Consider the following 22,682-nt stretch of genomic DNA (forward strand, 5'->3'; position numbering starts at 1 on the left):
CTGCCGCCACATCCCCCGGTCATATGATTGCCATTTTAAACCTTCCCAGCCAGCTTCTGGCAAGCAAAATCACTGGGGAACCGCATGATTCGCTTAACAACATGGTTCACTTAATGATTGCAGTGATTTGCTTAACGACCACCACAAAAAAGGTTGTGAAATTGGGTCAGATTTGCTTAATGACCACTTCACTTAGCCATCAAAATTCCAGTCCCAATTGTGGTTGTTAAGTGAGGACTACATGCTCCATTGCCCCCTCTAGTATGGCCCTTTGTTATGTTGGTGAGTGATGTTGGGAATCTAGACAGTGATCTTTGGGGGAAGTCTGTGATACATTGCTTTTGACTGGGGTGGAATAGGAGCCTAGGTAGGTAGGTAGGCAGGTACGGTGACAGACAGACAGACAGACATAGATATCGGCTCGATGATTGGTACTAATTCTTAAGCAGTCTAACTTGTTCATTGATAGCCATGTCCATGCTGCTGGGGAGGGTGGGCACTGGGCCTCTGGAAGGGGCTGGGCTGAGTTTGAGAGCTGCATGTTGTAACCGTATGGCAGTCCCGGTTGTGTATTAATTGCAACTGTTTTCCTTTCACGCTCATTTTCAACATATTCGGGGATAATGTGAGTGAATTTCATAAAACAAAGAGAAAGTAAGAGCGGAGAAACAGACGCTGAATCGAGAGCATAGGCTGGCTTTTTGCCTTTGCCTGCCCTGCCGTGTCCTGCACCCCCAGTCGGGATCACCCGTTCCCCATCTGCTCTGCAGCTGTTACTTTCATGAGAAAGGATTTTCCAACGGGGGATAGATGGCTCTTACATTGATGTGAGAAAATCCTAAACTGGAGTACAGATGCTCAGGCAATGTCATTTTCGCAGCGAAAGTTTGAAACAGCTCTTTGGGCAATAGGGTGAAGGCCGCAAGAGCACTCATAACTTCATTTTAGTCATGCTCACCCATGTGCTCAGCCAACCCATTCTTAAAGTGTAATTCTTTATGCAGCCAAACCTCATGCAAGGAAGCGCTGTTGCTAAGTTGGGGAGGGGGGGCAAACGTAGCAGAAGTTTCAGATGAAGGTCTAGTTGTGTTATTTGATATCGCTTGATTCTTCTGGGCACAAATCAATGAACCAGGAGTGTCCACCAATTGGATTATCAGTTGGTTTACTGTCACTGACCATGCACAACCTTTATCAAATAATCCTAGGGTAAAAGCTGTTTTAGCTCCTAAACTGCATTTTATCTGCAGGAGAGATAACCTTGCAACTCTGGTGGTTTTCCTTGCTTTGCAAAATGCTGATTTTGTAGATTTAAAAGGAAAAGCACAGGTGGGGACAAGGGGAAATTTTAGTACAGAAATCTCAGAGGAGAGTATACTTAATCCTTCCTTTATATGTCTGTTTCTTAGTTCCTAGATGTAGGGAATCTGCATGAAACTTTTGTGCAGTCAGATGGCACATTTTTATTACAACCCCCCCTATATTTATTGGCATTTTACTGGATTTCCCACTAAAATCTGATATGAAATTGTGGTACCATCATCCAGTCGTTGGGCACTGAACTTCAGTGTTGTAGTTTTGGGAGGGTCGAGGGACCCCTTGGTGGCTGTGGGTGTTGCACCTGTGATCTAAAATAATGTTCCACAACTCAGTCCCCTGATCCATGCTTCCAGGGAATTATGGGAATTGTAGTCCAATGCATTTGGCCAAAGTTAGTTTGAAAAAGACTGACCTAAAGATGCATTTTCAGCAGTATCGCCAAAGCTCAGCAGGAGGGCATTCAGACCAAGAACAGTGTAAACTTATCCACGCTCCTTGAGTTAAATGATAAGAAAAAAAGAGATAGATCAGTGAGATTAGCAAAGCCAAAAGAAAAATAGTAATAGTATTTGCAATAGTATTCAAAAACCATTTCCCCCTCTACTACATCCAAATATTTCTATCCATTCAAAGTGCTTATCCCAGGTGGGTGTGCTGCAGGAAATTCAGGGGAGAGAAAGAAATGGGTGTTTTGTGTGACAGCACATACCTTTTGGCACAAACGGATGCTTTTCTCCTGAGCCGCAGAGGCCAGCTCTGACAATGCAGCTATTCAGAAGGCCATTTCATTGGGCATCTGTTAATCTTACTTTTAATTCTATTGCTGATGTACAGGGGGTATCAAAAGCCAGTCCCCCTAGGCCATTGTATAAATTACACTCAGCGTTCAAAATTGGTTGCCATTTCATAGAATCATAGAGCCGGAAGGGACCTCAGAGGTCATCAAGCTTGACTCCCTGCAAAATGCAGGATTTACAGTACTACACTGTATAGATGACTGTCCAGCCTGTCTGAAAACATCCAGGGAACAGGAAGACACCACCCCATGCAGTAACCTGTTCCTCTGATTGACCACTCTGACTGTCAAGAATTTGCTTCTAAACCATTCCTTACTCACTTAATGTGTAGACTTTGAACATTCCTAAGTACATTTCTCTGATGTTCACAAATTCTGATGTGATGGTCTCCTTTGGATTGTCTGTTGGCCTAGGGGGCCTGACTTTTGGTACACTCTGTATATCCAAAGGACCGGCAGGGATAGAAAAGGTGCACCCCTTTTTATGGCATTGACTCGAGGGGACTTGAAGGGTGCCTTCCTTCTTGGATCTTTGCGGATGGGCAGAAGCTGTAGCATCTGCTGGGAGAAATTGACCTTGCAGAGATCCAGGCCGTGAGCCATCTGGGACTTTAAAAGCGACCACCAGCACCTTGAACTGTGTGACGTCACAGGGTCCTTAGGAAATATGGCAGCATAAAAATGCAGCACATAAATAAATAATACATATTCCTTGCTCTGGAAATCTGGAGTGGAACTTGCTACGTAGGAAATGCTCTTCCTGAGTGAGGCAGCTGTGACCCTCCTGCAGCCCCAGCCAGTCTGGCTGATGGTGAGACATGCTGGAAGTTATCTGGAGAACCACTGAGTCTTTCCCCTGATTTAAAATCATCCCCTTTCAAAAACGCTTTTCACAAAATAATGCTGAACTTTGCATGGAGGCTGTGTTCCTGCGGGACTCTAAGCAGTACAGGTAGTCCTCAACTTATGACCACAAGTGGGACTGGAATTTCCATTGTAAGTCATTGTGGTTGTAAGTCGAGTCACCATGTGACTGGACCTGATTTTACGACCATTTTATGGTGGTCGTTAAGTGAATCACCACAATTGTTAAGCAAATCATGGGTTGTTAAGCGAATCACCACAGTCATTAAGCAAATCCAGCTTCCCCAATTGGCATTTTTTGCTGGAACAAAAAAGTCGCAAAACGCAATCACGTGACCATGGGATGCAGCAACCGGTCATAAATGCTAGCTGGTTGCCAAGTGCCTGAAATGTGACCATGTTACTGCAGGGTGTGTGCGTGTGTGTGCGACATTTTGCAACCCTTGGAAGTGCTTTACAGCAGTAAAACACCCATTCCGAGGCCCTCGTAACTTCGGACTGTCATTAAACGAATGGTTGTAAGTCGAGGTGTACCTGTAATGGGATTTGCTTGGGTTGGGTTTAATATAGTGACATTTCATTGTCATTTAGAAGCTGCTATGGGTAGATTTGAATGTTACACTAAGCCAAAAATAAACAAACTCCACGTTGACTTGCCAGTCATAATGTCTTCCTCTGCTCTTCCTCTTTTTATGCTTGCTTTGTGTTGTTTTTAATTTGAGGAATGACATCACTGAAAAAAATGTGCCTGGAACTCCAGGATGAATGCCAGGGAGAAGAGATTGACTATCTATTGCACATGTTTGTATTTCTATTCTTAGTTATGAGTAATAATTGATGACACTTGCTTCACTGTGGTAGTTGGGCTGCAGTTAGGATGAGCTGGGCAGCTTAAATCCCCATGTTGCATTTTATAGTTTTGGTGCCCCTGACAATGAACAAAGCAGACTAACAAAGGAGCTGTCTAACAGTGCCTGTTAATTTGAACCTCCATATTCAGAGGCATTATACCAGAACTGGGGACAAATAACAGGGATGCTTTTTCTATGGTTCTTTTTCTACTTATTTGAAACCTCTGAGAGGAGACAGTGTGCGGGATGGGCTGAGTCCTTGGTTCATCCAGAATTAGACTTTTCTTATGCTTTTGGGTGATCTTAATGAAATTCAGAGAGCCAGTTTGGTAAAGTGATTAAGGCATCAGGCTAGAAACCAGGAGACCATGAGTTCTAGTCCTGCCTTAAGCATGAAGCCAGCTGGGTGACCTTGGGCCAGCCACCCTCTCTCAGCCCTAGGAAGGAGGCAATGGCAAACTACTTCTGAAAAACCTTGCTAAGAAAACTGCAGGGATTTGTCCAGGCGGTCTCCGAGAATCGGATAGGATTGAACTGATTAAAAAAATGGAATACAAGCAATTTCACCATTTAGGATTGACAGTCTAGCTTGTGTTGTGCATAAATGCAACTTGGAGATGCCCTGTAATTAGCATGAGTCTGCCTGCTTTGCTCTTAATAAATAAGATCATTGTTTCGCCCTACTTGAGCTTATTTCACCAATATTTGACCTACCCAGACAAGTTATTTTTTGACCAATCATCTGACCAGCTCTTTTATTCCAGCCTGGATTTTCCCAGAGGCAAAATGTACGCTGAGCCACAGATTTGGCTCGTAGCCCTCTTTGTCCCTGATGATGATGTGTTATAATGCTGCTGGTGTGTCACTTCCAGGCGCTTCTGGCTGGAATCTGGGAAAGTAAAGACAATAGCAGCATGTGAGTGATTTCCTTGTATGGAATGTGTGCTATTTATTAGAGCCGATCAAGGGCTTGAACAGGGAAGTGAATAAGGCCTGCTAAGTCAGGTTGAAATCACTGAACCCTCAAACTGAGCGGTGTAGGAAAGACCCAAACAAGGCTAACTGGTTCTTTCTTCCACTTTTTCAACAGGCATGAAAGTTCAGTGATTGATGTAACCGGTCCACTCGGAGGAGGCAGGATGGGACCCAGGATGCTTTGCTTTTTCGTGTTAGTCTCCATGGGGGCATCAGAGTTGGAAGAACACTTTGATCCAGGTGAGACAGACAGCTGGCTGGCATCAGGATTCAACTCTCTTTTCAGTTGTAGAAGAGCAGGTGAATAATAAACCCCCAAAATTCACAGAGCTCAGATTAACCAGAAGAGCCTCTAATGCGCACTAGCATTGCGTGGTTTGGGGAGAGGATGAACTTTTCAAATCTGGGAAGTTGGGAGGAGGAACTTTGGCCCAGCCTCCCTCCTAGGTAGGAGGAGGGAGAGCTGTATATGCTGCTTTGAGCTCCTGAATGAAAGGCAAAATATAAATCTAACGAATAAGTACAAGCAGTCCTCGCTTAACAAACATTCATTTAGTGATGGTTCGGACTTAAAACGGTGCTGAAAAACCCAACTTACGACTGGAACTCACACTTACGACCGTCACAGCATCACTGCAGTCACGTGATCATGATTTGAGTGCTTGGCAATCAGTTCACATTTATGACTGTCACAGCATCCCATGGTCACTTGAATCACCATTTTGCTGGCTTCTGGCAAGCAAAATCAATGGGGAACTGCATGATTCACTTAACAGCCATGTGGTTTGCTTAACACCTGTGGTGATTTGCTTAACAACCTCCACAAAAAGGTCGTAAAGTTGGGTTGGGTTCGCTTAATGACTGCTTTGCTTAGCAACCAAAATTCCTTAAGCAAGGACTACCTGTACATTCCACCAATCCCAGCTAACTGCATGAGAAACAGGGTTGACGAGAATGAAATCTAATAATCATAAAAATGTCACAAAGAGAGCAAGACAGATTGAAATAGTAAGATGGACCAAAATTATATCTGGAAACAGGCTTGTCAGAATAGCTAGGAAAAGAACAGTTTTTTTAAAAAAAATAATTGTAATTCACAGGTAGACAATTGGGGAAAGTCGGTTACAAGCAACACCTTGCCTTTGAGTAGTTTGTTGGGGTAGGTGTGCCCAGGACAAAGAGATTTCATTTCATTTGTTTTTAAACTTCCCTAATCAAATAAGAGTTCATGCGATCATTCCTCATGTAGTTTTACAGTAAAAGTTTGCAATTCGTGGACAATGTTTAGAGCAGCTCTGGATCCCTACCAGACCCTTTGGAGAATGATGCTTCCCAGCCGTAAATGAAAACTCAGAAGACTGAATCCTATGCTTGAAGACAACTGATGCAACATCCTTGCTGAAGCTAAGCAGAACTGATAGGATCGGGGCCCGGATGAGAGACGCTTGGAATGTTCAAAGCATTCCATCATGGAACAGTCTGACCTCGGAACAGGTGGTCCCGACTGCTCCGGAAGGGCCAGAAGACTCGGAATGGTCCATTCCCTGCTCGTTCCACGATGGAATGTTTTGAAGCCAACCTACAGCCCGTTGAGTTCTATGGAGAAGAAAGGAAAGGAAAAGGGGGGAAGTGCCAGTTGGGGTGCTCACTTCCCTGTAAAAACTCCGTGGGACACACTGGGCGATGTTGTTGCAGGCTGATATAAAAGCCAATCGAGTGGAAACGAAGTGGTCAACTGATCTCCATCCAGATCTCCTCCTGTCTGGAATAGTTCACATTCCTGAGTTTTTGTTTTGTTTCTTTTGCCGTTATTTTTTCAGGCTGACAAGTAGTAGCAGAACATCACATGCGCACCACAGCAGAGGGAAATCCAAAGTCCTGTTCCCAGCATTAGAAACAGAGCCCTGTTGGGGAAGAAGATTTGAAGGCAATAGCACTTCTCTGCTGTTTGCTTTCAAGCAGTTGGCCTGCCTCTGGGCCAGTGTCTCTCAACCTTGGCAACTTCAAGCTGTGTGGACTTCAGCTCCCAGAATTCTCCAGCCAGCATGGCTGGCTGTGGAATTCTGGGAGTTGAAGTCCACACAGCATGGCTGGCTGTGGAATTCTGGGAGTTGAAGTCCACACAGCATGGCTGGCTGTGGAATTCTGGGAGTTGAAGTCCACACAGCTTGAAGTTGCCAAGGTTGAGAGACACTGGCCCAGAGGCAAAGAAATTGCACCTGGTCATTATGACTAATGGGCAGTCATCAGGTTGGACACAAATTCTCTGATCTCCCTATAAATCCATGCAAGTCAATGGCCATCTCTACATTTTGAAGGCAGCAGATTCCATAAATGAATAAGATATTTGACAACTGAAGTTTGTTCTTCCCTCTGTGCCGAATATTATCACCAGAGAATTTCAATCTCATTCTAGGGTCATCCTGTGCTTTCTTCTCAGGCACTTTTCCTAACAATTTACCTTTTGAATGGAATTCCCAAAAGCTTCCAGCATTTTGGACAGGAGGGGGTCTTGAAAGAATCCAATTTAGATTCTGAGTCTTGTTGAATCAGTTTAATTGTCTTCTGGATTTCTATGTTTCGATTCAAGTTTCTGTTGAAACTTACTCATTTTGTGGCCTCCCCTCTTCTTGTGCATGAAATTAGAGCACCCTCTAATGGAAAATACTGATACATCAGAATCACTGGAAGGAAGGAGTTAGGTGACTGCATCTGACCCCCTGCTCAGGGTGGAAATCCAGGTTAAAGAATGCCAGATAGATGGCTGCCTAGCCTCTCTTTGAACACAACTTTTTCCTAACCCTCAATTGGGATCTGTCTTCCTGTAATTTAAATCCATTATCCTGTTTTATGCGCTTTTAAACCCATTACACCAGTGTTTTCCAACCTTGGCAACTTTCAGATGCGTGGACTGTGACTCCCAGAATTCTCATCAATGGCTATGCTGGCTGTGGATTTCTGGGATTTATTTATTTATTTATTTTATGTTGCCGCCCATCTCCCCTAGTGGGGGACTCTGGGCGGTTTACAATAAAACAACACTAAAAACATAACCACCTAAAAATTACCATTAAAATATACATAAAAACAAATGTAAAATCCAAGTGGAGATGGAGCACAATCACTGAGGGGTGCTATGGCGCCAGCCATCCCCAGGTGGAGCTATCACTCTCCCCCTCCCAAGCAAGGCGGCAGAACCAGGTCTTCAGTTTCTTCCGGAAGTCCGAGAGCGAGGAGACCCTTCTCAACTCCGGGGGCAACATATTCCATAGGGCGGGCTCCACTGCAGAGAAGGCTCGCCTCCTGGACCCTGGCTTTGAAGTTGAAGTTTCCACTTCTGGAAATTGCCGGGGTTGGGAAACACTGCGTTACACTGTCTTCTGGAACACGATGACAGGTCTTGACTTCCTTCTGTGTGCCATTTTCAGGTATTTGAAGAATGCTATCATAGTCCACCCACCCCTTTCTCAGAATCTGCTTCAATTTCTCTGAATTCTTATTGGAAGAACATTAGCCAGAGCTGGGCAATGTAATGAGGTGAAGAGGAACAGTTACTTCCTGTGATTTGGACAGCATATTTCCGTTGAAGCAGTCAAAAGATATTTGCCTTTTTTGCGGCTGCCTCATGTTGCTGCCTCATATTCAGTTTGCTATCAAATATTCTTTGAAGAACTTTTTCGCAGTTAACATTATTAAGCCAGTCACCCCCCATCCTATACAGGTACATTTGATTTTTGTATCCTATTTGAAAAAACTTTCCACTGGTCTCTCAAGAGTTTCATTCAATTTTTCAGCCATTTCTCTTATTCTGTCGAGATAGTCTTAAACTTCATTGAACAACTGAATTATATATATTTTTTTCAAGGAACAGGAAATTGGTCTTTTTCCTAAAAGCATTATGCTTTTGTATCAGTGTCTGTAATATTCATCATGGACTTTTCAAAGTTTATTACTTGCTCCACAAACATTATTTGCCCCCCACCAAAGATTCCCTTATGAGCTATGCTAGAATGATGGCCACCCATTTCATGCGCATGACTGTGGGCAGCTAACAATTAAAACAGAATAAAAACTACCAAGATTAGAAACAACATAAATAACATAATATAGCAACTCTTAACACTCAAAATAACTATGAAACGGGCTCACCTGTACTATCAGGGCCATAGGCTTGATGGCAAAACCAGGTTTTTTGTGCCTTGCAAAAGGCCAGTCGGGTCTTTTTTACTTCACCAAGTTGCTATATTTTGCTCCCAGAAATGTATGTTTGGTGTTTTGCAGTTAAAATCTCATACACTTTAAAAGAATGTTTCCCACTAATGTCATTTTGAAGCTTTTTTTCCCTTTTTAATAAAAGGACCTAGGTTTTGTCAGCAGTGATGGATTGCAGGGAGTAGAAATTATTAAAAAGAAATATGAGGATTGAGATTTGTAAAAGTGAAATTAGATGTGTCCAGCTGAGCCTTGTAAATAGGCTCACACAAATGATTTTGTTGTTTATTCGTTTAGTCGCTTCCGACTCTTCGTGACTTCATGGACCAGCCCACGCCAGAGCTTCCTGTCGGTCGTCAACATCCCCAGCTCCCCCAGGGACGAGTCCGTCACCTCTAGAATATCATCCATCCACCTTGCCCTTGGTCGGCCCCTCTTCCTTTTGCCTTCCACTCTCCCTAGCATCAGCATCTTCTCCAGGGTGTCCTGTCTTCTCATTATGTGGCCAAAGTATTTCAGTTTTGCCTTTAATATCATTCCCTCCAGTGAGCAGTCTGGCTTGATTTCCTGGAGGATGGACTGTTTGATCTTCTTGCAGTCCAAGGCACTCTCAGAATTTTCCTCCAACACCACAGTTCAAAAGCATCTATCTTCCTTCTCTCAGCCTTCCTTATGGTCCAGCTCTCGCAGCCATATGTTACTACGGGGAACACCATTGCTTTAACTATGCGGGCCTTTGTTGTCAGTGTGATGTCTCTGCTCTTAACTATTTTATCGAGATTTGTCATTGCTCTTCTTCCAAGGATTAAGCGTCTTCTGATTTCCTGACTGCAGTCAGCATCTGCAGTAATCTTTGCACCTAGGAATACAAAGTCTTTCACTGCTTCTACATTTTCTCCCTCTATTTGCCAGTTATCAATCAAGCTGGTTGCCATAATCTTGGTTTCACACAAATGATTAACCTGCACATTTTAACTAGCTGGATAAAACAATCTGGAACACACTTCTGCTCCTTCTGTCAGAGCTACCCACGGGATAAATTGGCCTTAAGAGGTCTAGGTAAGGTTTTTTTTTAAATGAATCAATCTATAGCATTTTTTATAAAAGGGCTAGAATGTCATGATAAGACTCTAGTAGGGATCTTAGTGACCAGCATTTGCTCAAGCGTATAAGCCTGGCTTTAAACCCCATTATAAGCAACAGACAAATCACACCCAACACGTGTCATTATTTGTGTTGACTTTCTTCCAGCTGATATTAATTGCATTAGGCCATAGCTGAGTCAGTGGCACACCCGGTTCCAATAGGAGTGTATCGGCATTTGGGGACTGCATTTGCTACAGAGAGTATTATTCAGCCTTTCACATCTTCCCCTTGACAGCCAAGTGTCGGTATGCACTCGGCATGCAGGATCGTACCATTCCAGATGAAGCTCTCTCGGCATCAAGCTCCTGGTCTGATTCAACCGATGCAAAACACAGCAGGTGAGGATGGTATTCATTGCTTAATTTGTATGATATAATCAGTTCAAAGATATTGGTTTATTTATGCATGCTTTCTCAGCACTCTGTCCATTAAGATGAAAGTTCTAAATGGCTACTGGAGTCCTCATTTAACCACCACAACAGGGGCTGGAAAACTGGTTGTTAAGCGGTACGGTCGTTAAATGAGTCACCATGGGACTGGACCCAATTTTATGACCATTTTTACTATGGTCATTAAGTGAATCCAGCTTCCCCAATGGACTTTTGCCAGGAACAGGCAAAAAAGGTTGGAAATCACAATCATGTGACCAGAGGATGCTGCAACTGGTTGTAAATGCAAGCTGGCTGCCAAGTGCCCAAATTACAATCATGTGACTGCAGGGGTGGTGCGACATTTTGTGATGGTCATGAGTACAGGTCGTAAAGCACTTTTTCCGAGGCCGTCATAACTTTGGACTGTCATTAAACGAACAGTTGTTAAGCGAGGACTATCTGTACGCATATTCAAATATACCATATCTTAAGGACTAGGAACTTGGAATTTATTTACATTAAAAAAAATTGAGTTCAGATGGTGCCCAGTAAAATATACCTGTAGTTGAATGATGACTGAAGATTTGCAAAACGCCTCTACTTACCTGCCATTGTAATCTGTTACTTGTATTTATATAACTGGATAGAAATCTTTGACTTCTGATCTATAGTTTCTAGACCAGATTAGTTTTCATTTATGAAGCTTAAAGTATCTGTTGTGTCAATCAATTTATAAAGATGGCTTTCCCCAGAATGCTCCTTTGCATGACAAGGAATCAACAAAGCTTTCTTTTTACTGTCCGTAATCGATCAGATTTGCAGACTGGGTGGGCTAGCTAATACCAATGGTATCCATAGATCCAGGAATCTTAATGTGGCTACTTGCGCATCATGATGCCATTGGGCAAAAGATACAACTATGTAAATTACGGAAATTGTGTCAAGCTGCCCAGGGTAAGCAGGAAGTCGTGCCATTTGTGTAATGATGTCATGACATGGGGGTCATCATTTCCCCTGCTCCCCAGGTGCCCATGGCTAACACTCTAAAAGGCCAAAACAAAATTCAAAATGAGCTGGATATGTCAAAGAGGTCTGCCCTACCCACCTTAAAAAAAAAAACATCTCCCCAGTACTTGGGTTAGTGTGTAGCTGTATCCCTCCTTTAAGTCAGGGGATAAGTTGTGTGTGTGTGTCTGTGTGTGTGTTTTGGATGGATGGATGGGCGGACAAACAAGCAGGCTGAAAACAGAATGGAGGTTTGGGAAAATAAATAAAAATGCAGAGATATAGGATGGGGACTACCTGGCCTGGGGATCAGACACGTGAAAAGGATCTTGGGATGGTACTTGATCACAAGCTAAACAGGAGTCAGCTGTGTGATAACTGGCTGCCCAAAGGCTTGTCTCACATCTACCTTCATGCGCTCCAGGTTGGCACTGAGTGAGGGCGATGGAGCTTGGTGCCCTGCAGGACCTGTCTTCCCCAATGATGCAGAGTACCTGGAGATAGACCTGCACCGGCTGCATTTCCTAACCTTAGTGGGGACGCAGGGTCGCCATGCAAGCGGCCACGGCAAGGAGTTTGCTCGGGCATATCGGCTCCATTACAAGCGCGATGGGCACCACTGGATGCCTTGGCATGACCGGTGGGGCAATGAGGTAAGTAGGCAGCATTGTAGCTTCTTCTGCGAGGTGGGACAATGTAGAGACCACTCTTTCCAGGGGATTGCGTCTGGGTCTAATCAATTGATCAGGCAAAGTTGACTTGTCAGGCCCTCCTCAACCTCCCCTCCGTTTCACTCCTTTCTCCTCCATTTCTCTTAGGTGATTTCAGGGAATGAAAATACCGATGATGTGGTGTTGAAGGATCTGGGGCCTCCCATCATTGCCCGGTACGTCCGCTTCTACCCCCGTGCAGACCGTGTCATGAGCGTCTGCTTGCGAGTGGAGCTATACGGCTGTGTCTGGAAAGGTGGGTGAACCCGTGTCTGCATCGCTGATAGTACGCTGGGTTTTAGCACTTCTTCAGGCTGGGTGCAGATAGCCCTTGAGGTGGGGGAATAGTACAGGTAATCCTCACTTAACGACCACAATTGGGACCAGAATTTTGGTTGCTAAGCAAAGCAGTCAATAAGCGAGTCTGGCCCAATTTTACGACTTTTTGCTGTGGTTGTTAAGTGAATCACTGCAGGCATTAAGCAAACCATGTAGTCGTTAACCGCCCAGAGTCCCTCTTTTGGGGGAGATGGGTGGTAATTAAATTTGAAAAATAAATAAATAAATAAATCACATGGTTCCCCATTGGTTTTGCTTGCCAGAAGCCAGCTGTGAAGGTTCAAAATGGCAATCGCATGACCACAGAATGCTGCAACAGTCATAAATGTGAACTGGTTGTCAAGCGCCCAAATCATGAACACGTGATCGTGGGGGACGCTATGATGGTCGTTAAGTGGGAGGACCGGTTGTAAATCGGTTTTTCCAGAACTGTCTTAAGTCCAAACCATCACTATATGAATGGTTGTTAAGCGAGGACTGGGCCATGTTCATGGAGGGGTTTTCCCCAAGTATGTTTTAGTATTTTAAAGGACTTAATGGATCAAATAGTACATTTTGTAATGAATATAATTTTATTAAAAATTTAAAATGTTATCCCCCCCCATGGATCAAACATTATATTTAACAGACCTGATGGATTAATTAAGTATAAGCTGAAGAGTTATTTTGCTATTCTGGGTTTCCCCTGGCACATTTATTGAGCTATTGATTTCAATGGACACAAAGTGATGGAGGAAAAAAACACGTATTGTTCAAATGGACATTCCTCCCCTCCTCCCTGGGCTTCTCAGAGTTTTAGCTTCAGGTATCTTTGCAATGCATCCACATTTACTTACTTACTTACTTACTTACTTACTTACTTACTTACTTACTTACTTATTTAGTCCCTGCCCATCTCATCTCATCGGGGGGACTCTGGGACTTTACCCACCAGAGACTTGCATCTAATGGTGTAACCAGCTGGAAATCTGCCTCTGAATACATTGTGTCCTTCCACAGACGGCCTTCAATCCTATACGGCCCCTTTAGGCCAGATCATGCCTTTGGTCCCGGAGCCGGTCTACCTGAATGACTCTACATACGATGGGCCCAGTGTCAGCAAGTGAGTGAGTAAGAAGCTCCAGGGTGGCTTTCAAGCGTAGCCATTGGGGGTTGAATTTGGTGTTTGTTACTCAACATTTTCATTGTCTGTCGGCTTGCAAGATCGTGGTGGGTCACCCAGTCTGGTGTGCTCCAGATGTATGTGACGACAGCTTCCAGAGTTTCAGACCTTCAGGCTGCTAAGATTTGGAGAGCTTTAATCTTAGATATCTAAAGGACAGCCAACTGGGGAAATCAGTATTCATCCTCAGAGTGAAAAGGAGGAAAATTCTGATTTATCTTCATTTATTTATTCATAAGTGATTTGATGCCACTTCAGTTAAAGCTAACCTAAGTGACTCATGAAAGGAATAAGCCAAAAATAGCTATACAAAAATAGAAATAAATATCCACGATTCAAATTCATAATTTATTTATTTATTTATTAATCAAATTTATCACTGCCCATCTCCCAAAAGGGACTCTAGTAGGCATACTAACTTAAAGTAGCAACCCCCTCCATCTCAGGCACCTAGGCCATTAACATTTCAACATCTTAATTCCTTAATGCCTACCTAAACAACCAAGTTTTCAGCATGTTCCTAAATATTGAGTAGGGCGAGGATTTCTGTGACATGTCATATTTTTTCTGGAACCTTTATTTGAATTTATAAGTAAGTTAGAACATGTTTTAGAGTAATCTGGTGAGAATTAGATGCTTTTTATTTTGCCTGAAAAGTCATATTTTGACTTTTTAAAGGTGTTATGTCATATTTCTGCTTAATTTTGTAACAAATGTCATATTTTGGTCATTGGCAACCCTCCTGATAAGTCAGAAAGTTCGAGCCAGCAAAGAAACTGAGAATTTGCCTGTTTTTTTTTTCTTATTCACTCCCCAACTCAGGAGGGGTGTGTGTGTGTGTGTGTGTGAGAGAGAGAGAGAGAGAGAGAGAGAGAGACGTGGGCACAAAGGCTTCTCCCCTGACCAGGCCTGAAAAAAAAGGTGAGAATTTGCCTGTTTTTTCTTTTTCTTATTTTCTCCCCAATTCAGGGATGCGTATGTGTGTGTGTAAGAGAGGGAGAGCAACCTTTTTTAAAATGACTTCAGCAGGCAGAGGCTTCTTCCCTGACCAGGCCTAAAAAGAGGAGTGAGAATTTGCCTATTTTTTTTCTTTTCCTCATTTGCTCCCCAACTCAGATGTGTGTGTTCGAGGTGGTGCAGTCACGTGAGAGCTGCAATCTGATTTCAACATGCCTAAAAGTAGATGTTCAGTGAGTGTGAAATTATGGCATCTTGTTCAAGAATTTGGGGAGCATATTTTCAGTAGAGATGGTGATATTTTATTTTGTAAATTGTGTGAAATTAAGGTATCGGCCCAAAAGCATTTTAATATTCAACAACATTGTGACACTGCGAAACACAAGAGTTGTTCAGCAAGATTTACCTTCACTGAGAACAGGCAACATCTCCTTTTTGAGAGAGCTGCTTCTTCAGCTGCAGGTTCGTCAAATGCCCAGTCAGAACTTTGTAAGGATCTCTGTACAATGATGGTTACTTCAAATATTCCCTTAAGGAAATTAGGTAGCCTCAGGCATTTTTTGGAGAAGTACACCAATCACCCAATTCCAAACGAATCAACTGTAAGGAAATGTTACATCTCTGCCTGCTATGAAGATGTGTTAGAAAAGATAAGATCTGCTGTTGACAACAAAAAGATTCGGGTTTTAATAGATGAAACAAGTGATGTAAACAGAAGATATGTAGCCAGTGTTATTATTGGCACTCTGAAATGTGAAAAGCCTGGTGAAGTATTTCTTCTAACATGTGAAACTACAAAAAGTAAACAAATCCACTATCGCTATGCTCTTTGACGATTCTATGAAACTACTCTGGCCGGACGGTGTAAAAAGGGGAAATATCCTCATGACTAAAGCAGCCAAGGGACTTAAACTTCTTTATCCAAAAATGATTCATATCACATGCCCTGCACATGGGTTACACGGAATGGCCGAAGAGATTCAAAGCAACTATCCTGATGTAGATAAGATAATTTCGAATGGAAAAAAAATGTTCATTAAAGCTCCACTTTGAGTACAAAAGTTCAAAGAAATTGCTCCTACTTTGGCTCTCCCTCCTCAACCTGTCGTGACACGTTGGGGGACTTGGCTGGATGCAGCTATGTATTATTTCACAAATTATGCTTCCTTGCAGCAGATAGTTAAATAATTTGACTGTTGTGAATCTTCCTCCGTCAAGATTGTGTGAGATTCCTTTTCTGACACCTTGGCTGGAAACTTAGCATATATAGGATCTAACTTCAGTGGATTATCAAGAGCAATCACCCACCTTGAAACTGTAGGAATGGAACTTAGTGTCAGGCTCTGCCTGCTACCCAATAAAACGCAGACGCTAATTTGAAGGTTAGGTTCTGATTTTATTTGAGTATAGGATGCATGCCTATTGAAAAGCTGAGAGTGAATGGAGCGCGCCGGGACGGGATTTAAATAGCCCGCACCGGTCAGCGCTCCACCCTCCTTGCTCTGAGTGAGCCCCGAGCATCCTGTTGCCGGTGGGTGAGGGGTCGCGGGGCCCCTGCTGGTGCCCCGGGCGTCTTCTTAATCTTCTTCCTCCGGCCGGTGATGAGTTTAAGCTGGGCGATAATATCCGTGATTGTTTTGACAGCTTTGGGCGTGCCTCGTGCTCGGGCGTTGTCAGTTTCTCTCTTTGCAACCTTGTATCTTTCTATTGGCTTTTCCAGCTGGAGTCGTTACCTTGTTGCCGGTGTCTGTTGCTTTTTATTGTTAGTCAGTTGCTTATCCTTTAATCCCTTGGCCCCTTTTCCTTGTATTGTTATGTGAGCTGTTGCGCTGACACAATCATCGCAACGGTGCTCATGACACTTAGTGATGCACTGAACATTGTAAAACAAACTGAGAGTGATTTAAAGTAAGCAAAGGGGAAAGTGGCTGAAAAAATTAGTGATAAACTGCAAAGAGTGCTGCAATCTAATCTGGGTTATTCAGCACTTCGCAAAAAAATTTAAAACTTTTGTAACATTCTAAATGGACTTGAAGCAAAATTTGAAGACTTTGAGCCAGAATTTTCTCCAGATGAGTTTGCTTTTTTCAAATTTGTTCCTATAACTTCTTGTGATGTTGAACGGAGTTTCTCCAGATAGAGGAACATACTGGTGGACAACAGAAGGAGTTTTGAGTTTGATAACCTCAGGATGCACGTGGTCATCCAATGCAATTCTGCTGTTAATGAAAACTAATCCAGGGATGACCATGTTACTCTCAAAATGTTCATTTGATTCCTTCAATACTAGCACTTCTGCACTGGAAGTGAAGAAGAATAAACCTTTTAATTTGTGTGTGTAAGCACAGATTTTTAAAAATTGGATGCTAATTTCAGAAAAATGGTAAAGTCATATTTTCGCTTTAAAAGTCATATTTTTGGTTTAATTGGTCATATTTAAACGGTTTTAAGGTCATAAATGCTTGCATATTTCTAACATTTTTAGGGCATAGAAATCCTCCCCCTATTGAGGATGCGGATCTTATTTTGGGGGGGATTTGATTGCATAGAAGGGAAGCTCAGCCCAAGAATGTTTACTTCTGAATCTCACCTGCTATACATTGAGGAGAGTGGGGATTCTTAGCATGGTTATTCGACCGGTACACTTGGGCAAATTCCACATGGAGCAGATGGTCTCAAAGGTAGTGCCGGACTCCTTAACTACAGAGCAAGATTCACACTGATGTGAATTCTTTGATGCCAAGACTTAAGGGTTAGAGTACAGACTCTTGAGCCCTGAGATAGAAACTCTCCAGCCCTCCTTTGTTAGTGACTTGATTAAGGCAGGGTCTCTTTGAAACTTCGGAATCTCCTTTTACCAAAAAGTTTGCATGATAGGCAAGAATCGATTGGTTAGATAAGCCTGTAATGAGATCTTCCATTGGTTGTTTGTGTTAGAGATGATATTATTATTATTATTATTATTATTATTATTATTATTTCAAATATTTGCCACCACCCATCTCCCCCCACAAGGGGGACTTTGGGCACTGGACTCTGACCACAAGAGGGACTCTGGACTCTATTCCTCTTTTTTTCTTGACCCGAGCACAGTCTCTTACCCAAATCATGAGCCATAAAAGACTGTATAAGCTATTACTAACATCTCGACTTGCATCCAGTAATAAGCTGCGGCCTGTGCAGCTCCCACTGGTACATACCCAGGTGCATTCTGTACCAGCTAAAGTGCCCTGGGGGTCTTCATGGGCAGACCCATGTAGAGAACATAACAGTAGTCCAGTTGAAATGTTGTGGTCCCATGGATGGGGCTGCAGGCAGAGAGTGCGACTCCACCCAAGTTTCCAAGGGAAGGATCTCGAAATGGACAGATGTGAAATGGTGGCCACCTAAGCTTCAGGGATTTGATCTCCCCATCTAGCCATGTCTCTGTTCTACCTTGGAGATAGATGAGGATGGCTTTTGGGGAGGAGTCACACATTCTTCTTGCAACCTAACCAGATAAAAACTCCAAATTCATTTTGCCTGGGGAACTAGGAAAAGGTCTGCACTGTACATACGAACCTTAAGAAAGAGCTGGCGTTGCATAGTCATTAAGGAGTATCATCAGGAGACTCTGGGTGAGATCCCCCCACTTGATGGTGGAGCTCACTGGTGAGTCAGTCTCTCTCAGTTCAGCTTTCCTTACAGGGCTGTTGAGGAGGACAAAATTAGGGGAGGCCCTGTGTGTGCTGCCTTGAGCTTCCAGAGAAAAGGTGGGATATAAGTACAGTAAATCGATAATAAACAGAAGAAGGATGCCAATTTGGATGGATGTATGAAGAGTTGGACGACTGAATGGGGGAGTAGGAGAAGGCAGGCAGGCAGGCGGAAATGTATGGGAAGGGGAAACTAAATAATTATGGCCAAATATTGCTAGCTCCATCTTTTGATAACCCCTAGTTACATTCAGGTGGAACATTACAATGCAGTCTGGATGGCCAGAGGCCATGTGTGGCCTCACAGCCCCAAATTTACAAAGATTTCATCTCCAAAATTTAGCAACAAATCTCTGACAATTTGTTTGGCTTTCTAAGAGAAAGCTAATGCTGACTATAGGAATGTTAAGCTTCTGCTAAGTTTAATCCAACCTAACTTTAAAAAATATGTGAATGACCAAGTACTCTATAATCTTTGGAGGATTTTCCCATTCTGGTTTGCTTGCAACCTTCAGACACTTCAGTGCTGCTGCTATCCTTGAAAATGTACCCAAATTTCAGGGGTGGATTCAGAGAAACCTACTCTTCACAGAAGGCCGTACAATTAAAATTAAAATTAATGGAACTGGTGCTGTATTTAACAGCTTTGGGGGATCCTGGTCTCTCTTTTTCTCCTCCTGTTGGCCCTCTTGTTACTTGGGATCCTTTCTAATGCAGGTTACTCTTCGGGGGCCTTGGCCAGTTGGCGGATGGGGTGGTAGGACTGGATGACTTCACCCAAACCAAAGAGCTGCGTGTTTGGCCCGGGTATGACTACGTGGGCTGGAGCAAAAGCTCTTTTCCTGATGGCTTCGTCAAGATGGAGTTTGAGTTTGACCAAGTCAGATCCTTCACGTATATGAAGGTAACAGCATTTTTCTGGGAAGACCAACTGGGCATGAAGAACTTGGCAGGATTGATGGGCTTGGCCAATTGAAAGACACCATTCTTTTTTTTTTAAATGAACTTTATTAATTTTCAGAGTATAGTTAAAATACAAAATACAGGATATAGAAAAGATAAGAGTACAGAACTAAAGGAAAAAAGAAAAACTATAAACGTGCAGAATTAGATGGAAAACAGAAAAAGAAAGTGACTTCCAACCTTCTCCAACACAGATATAAATGCATATTATACAGATATAATCTCTTAAGTAAAGGTAAAGGTTTCCCTTGACATTAAGTCCAGTCATGTCCGACTCTAGGGGGCGGTGCTCATCTCCGTTTCAAAGCCGAAGAGCCGGTGTTTGTCCGTAGACAGTTCCTCTGTGGTCATGTGGCCAGCATGACTACACGGAACGCCGTTACCTGCCCGCTGAAGCGGTACCTATTAATCGACTCACATTTGCATGTTTTCAAACTGCTAGGTTGGCAGGAACTGGGACTAGCAACGGAAGCTCACCCCGTCACGCGGATTCGAACCGCCGACCTTCCAATCGGCAAGCTCAGCGGTTTAACCCGCAGCGCCACTGCATCCCTTATAATCTCTTACCATTAGTTAAACCTTAGTAACATTAGTTCTATCAAATCAAACATTTTATCATTAAAACCTGAAATCAAAACTTCATTTCTTTCTGGCACAAGGAAATAGTTTAAAAGTGGTTGCCAAACAGAAACAAATCCAGCCACGGTATTTTCTCTCTGTAGGAAGTTGTGGTTCTTTCCATCTCTGTGCATGTAAAAGTCTTGCTGCTGTAATCATGTCTCAAAGCAAAGTCCCGTGCTGTTTCTCGAGCTGCTTCTCCATCAGGCCCAGGTGAAACAGTTCTGGGTTATTTTTGTAGAAAGACGCCATTTCTGATACTAGATTATGGAAGTGAGGGCATTGGTGAGGAAACAGGGCAGTGGAAGTGTGGAAGTTCAGGGGCCTAACCTGGTGAAAAGCATCCAAGGAGAAGAACTTTGTGCTGGGAGCAGAAGAGAGAGAAAGAGTTCAGAAAGGACATTTGCGTTACCTCCATCCTTTTCTTAATGGAATTGGAGACGCAGTTCAGCTGTTTACAGCTAAAAAGTCACGTTCCATCCAAGCCCCTCTGATTCCTTTGAGTTTTTTCTTCATCACCCACTGACGGCACTGACTGGATTAGGCCAGATGGTCTAGCAGTGTGATTCCTCAGTGAGTGCCTCCTTGTATAACCCTTTAGATATATTTAAAGAAGTTTTTCAGGACAGGGGAGTGAAATGCCCGAGGGCAGGGCCAAAATAACTGGGTTTAAGCTACCATAAGATGGATAGTTGAAAAATGGGGAAAGTTGTGGCCTGATGTTAGCACTCCCTCCCCATCTGCATCTTTCTAGATGTGCAGGTGCTTTGCAAAAATATCTTGAGTGGCTGCCATGATGGGAAATTATGCAGGGAAAGAGGGAAGGTGGAATGGTAATCAAGTGAACGCATAGAGCTATAAGCCGTGCTCAGTCCTTGGAAGGACCAATACATGAAGGGCCAAGAAGGAATGCCTGTGCTTCACTGGCTGTGCCTTTGCTGGCTGCATTCCTCACACTCCAAAGAGGTGGGTAAAGTTTCCAATATACAGGTAGTCCTCAACTTATGATCATTCATTTAACAACCATTCAAAGTTAGGACGGTGCTGACTTATGACTGGTCCTCACACTTACGACCATTGCAGCATCCCTGCGGTCACATGATCAAAATTTGGGCTCTTGACAACCAACATGTATTTATGACAGTTGCGGCATCCCAGGGACATGCGATCACCATTTGCGACCTTTCCAGGCGGTTTCCAACAAGCAGAGTCAATGGGGGAAGCTGGATTCACTTTAACAGCTGCATGATTCACTTAACAGCCATGGTGGTTCGCTTAATGGCCATGGCAAAAAAGGTAGTGAAATCAGGTAGTGAAGGTAGTAAACTCACTTAACTGCTGCATCGCTTAACGACAGAAGTTCTGGTCCCAATTGTGGTCATAAGTCAAGGACTACCTGTAAGAGTGGTGATTCTGGTACCTCTTGCCATGAGAGAAACTTGACTTGACCAGGAGGACCCCTACTGAAGGCTTTGCTTAGTGCACACATCACCCTGGAGCACAGTCAGCACCAATGGTACCATCAAGTGGGCACAGCAAGCATTAGATGGGTGGATCTCATTCCACTGGAAGGTTAAAATGGGAGGGGAATGAGCATGTTTCAAAGCTGACTATCATTTGTATCATCCTGTCCTCCACTTACCGTTTTCCCTTTTTTCCCTTGTTCCACACCAACCTCTCCAGGTTCACTGCAACAATATGCACACACATGATGTGAGTGTCTTCCGGCAGGTGGACTGCCTCTTCAAACACAGCCTAGCCACAGCTTGGGAGCCTGTACCTGTCTCTCAACAGTTTGCGGTGGATGTAAGGGACCCCAGTGCCCGCTCCCTCACTGTGCCCCTGCAGGGACGAATCGGCCTCTTTGTCCAGTGCCATTTCCATTTTGCTGGCGAGTGGATGCTCTTCAGTGAAGTTGCCTTTCTCTCAAGTGAGCTGGGTTTGGGTGATTGCTTGGGGCCAGTGGCCCAGGGTGGAAGGTAGAGTGAGTCCTTCAAGGATCTGAGGTCATTGTTGTTACTCATTATTGTCAGTCGTATTAGAGTTTATGTGCAAATGGTCTAGGTTCAACACGCCATGATTTTCACTTGAAGGTATCTCAGGGGTCCTCTTGGGAGAGAAAGACCCTTGTCTGAAACTTTGGAGAGCTTCTGGAGAAGATACGGTTTTGGACCCAAGATTGAATCAGAAGAATGCAGCTTCATATTGCCTCTTAGCTTTGAGACAGTTTTTAGACTGTCCCCAAAACTTAGATAATTGAAGTTTGATTGCCATTGCACTCTGAAAGGGCAGTATCCTACTGGTTGATTCCACTTAGATTGGCATTGCCCTTTTTGAGGAGTGATAGGAGTGGGGAGAGAGAAATCTCTGAAAGTAGGAGGATCTCTCAGTCTTTTTTTCCCATTGCTTTGGGGAGAGTTTTGCATTAGTTCCAGCTACTTGCAGCTGTTGTCCTGCTTGGAAGAAATGGAGGAAAGACAATGCCAGGGAGCTGGGTGTTCCTTCCATGCCTGAAGGAATGGAACGAAGCAGACCTTCTCAGCTGTGACCAGCAACCAGACTCTTTGGCATTTATTCCCAGCTGTGTCCACGTTGCAGCTGGTCTCGTGGGAGGGCTGGGAGCATGGCTAGGAGATGACATGACGTTTCCCCCAATTTACCTCCTGAGAAATACTATTAGAAATGTTCCTTTTCCCAT

The 22,682-nt window shown here is 43.5% G+C and overlaps 1 protein-coding gene across 3 annotated transcripts in view; it reads left to right on the forward strand.

Annotated features, from left to right (window-relative positions):
• The window catches only part of DDR1 (discoidin domain receptor tyrosine kinase 1), a 70,764-nt gene that overhangs the window by 24,433 nt on the left and 23,649 nt on the right, over window positions 1–22,682 (forward strand). For 2 of the 3 annotated variants that reach the window (XM_063291304.1, XM_063291305.1), the window contains exons 2-8: window positions 4,922–5,046; window positions 10,400–10,502; window positions 11,965–12,193; window positions 12,359–12,506; window positions 13,589–13,691; window positions 19,121–19,307; window positions 21,668–21,914. In XM_063291304.1, coding sequence (XP_063147374.1) covers window positions 4,971–5,046; window positions 10,400–10,502; window positions 11,965–12,193; window positions 12,359–12,506; window positions 13,589–13,691; window positions 19,121–19,307; window positions 21,668–21,914 — 1,093 coding nt within the window. In that variant the 5' untranslated portion in view covers window positions 4,922–4,970. Of the gene's footprint in view, window positions 1–4,921; window positions 5,047–10,399; window positions 10,503–11,161; window positions 11,245–11,964; window positions 12,194–12,358; window positions 12,507–13,588; window positions 13,692–19,120; window positions 19,308–21,667; window positions 21,915–22,682 lie in introns of those variants that run through there. The other variant, XM_063291306.1, reaches the window with a different exon arrangement.

Source organism: Candoia aspera, chromosome 2, assembly GCF_035149785.1.
Source record: "Candoia aspera isolate rCanAsp1 chromosome 2, rCanAsp1.hap2, whole genome shotgun sequence".
In the NCBI taxonomy this organism is placed as follows: Eukaryota; Metazoa; Chordata; class Lepidosauria; order Squamata; family Boidae; genus Candoia; species Candoia aspera.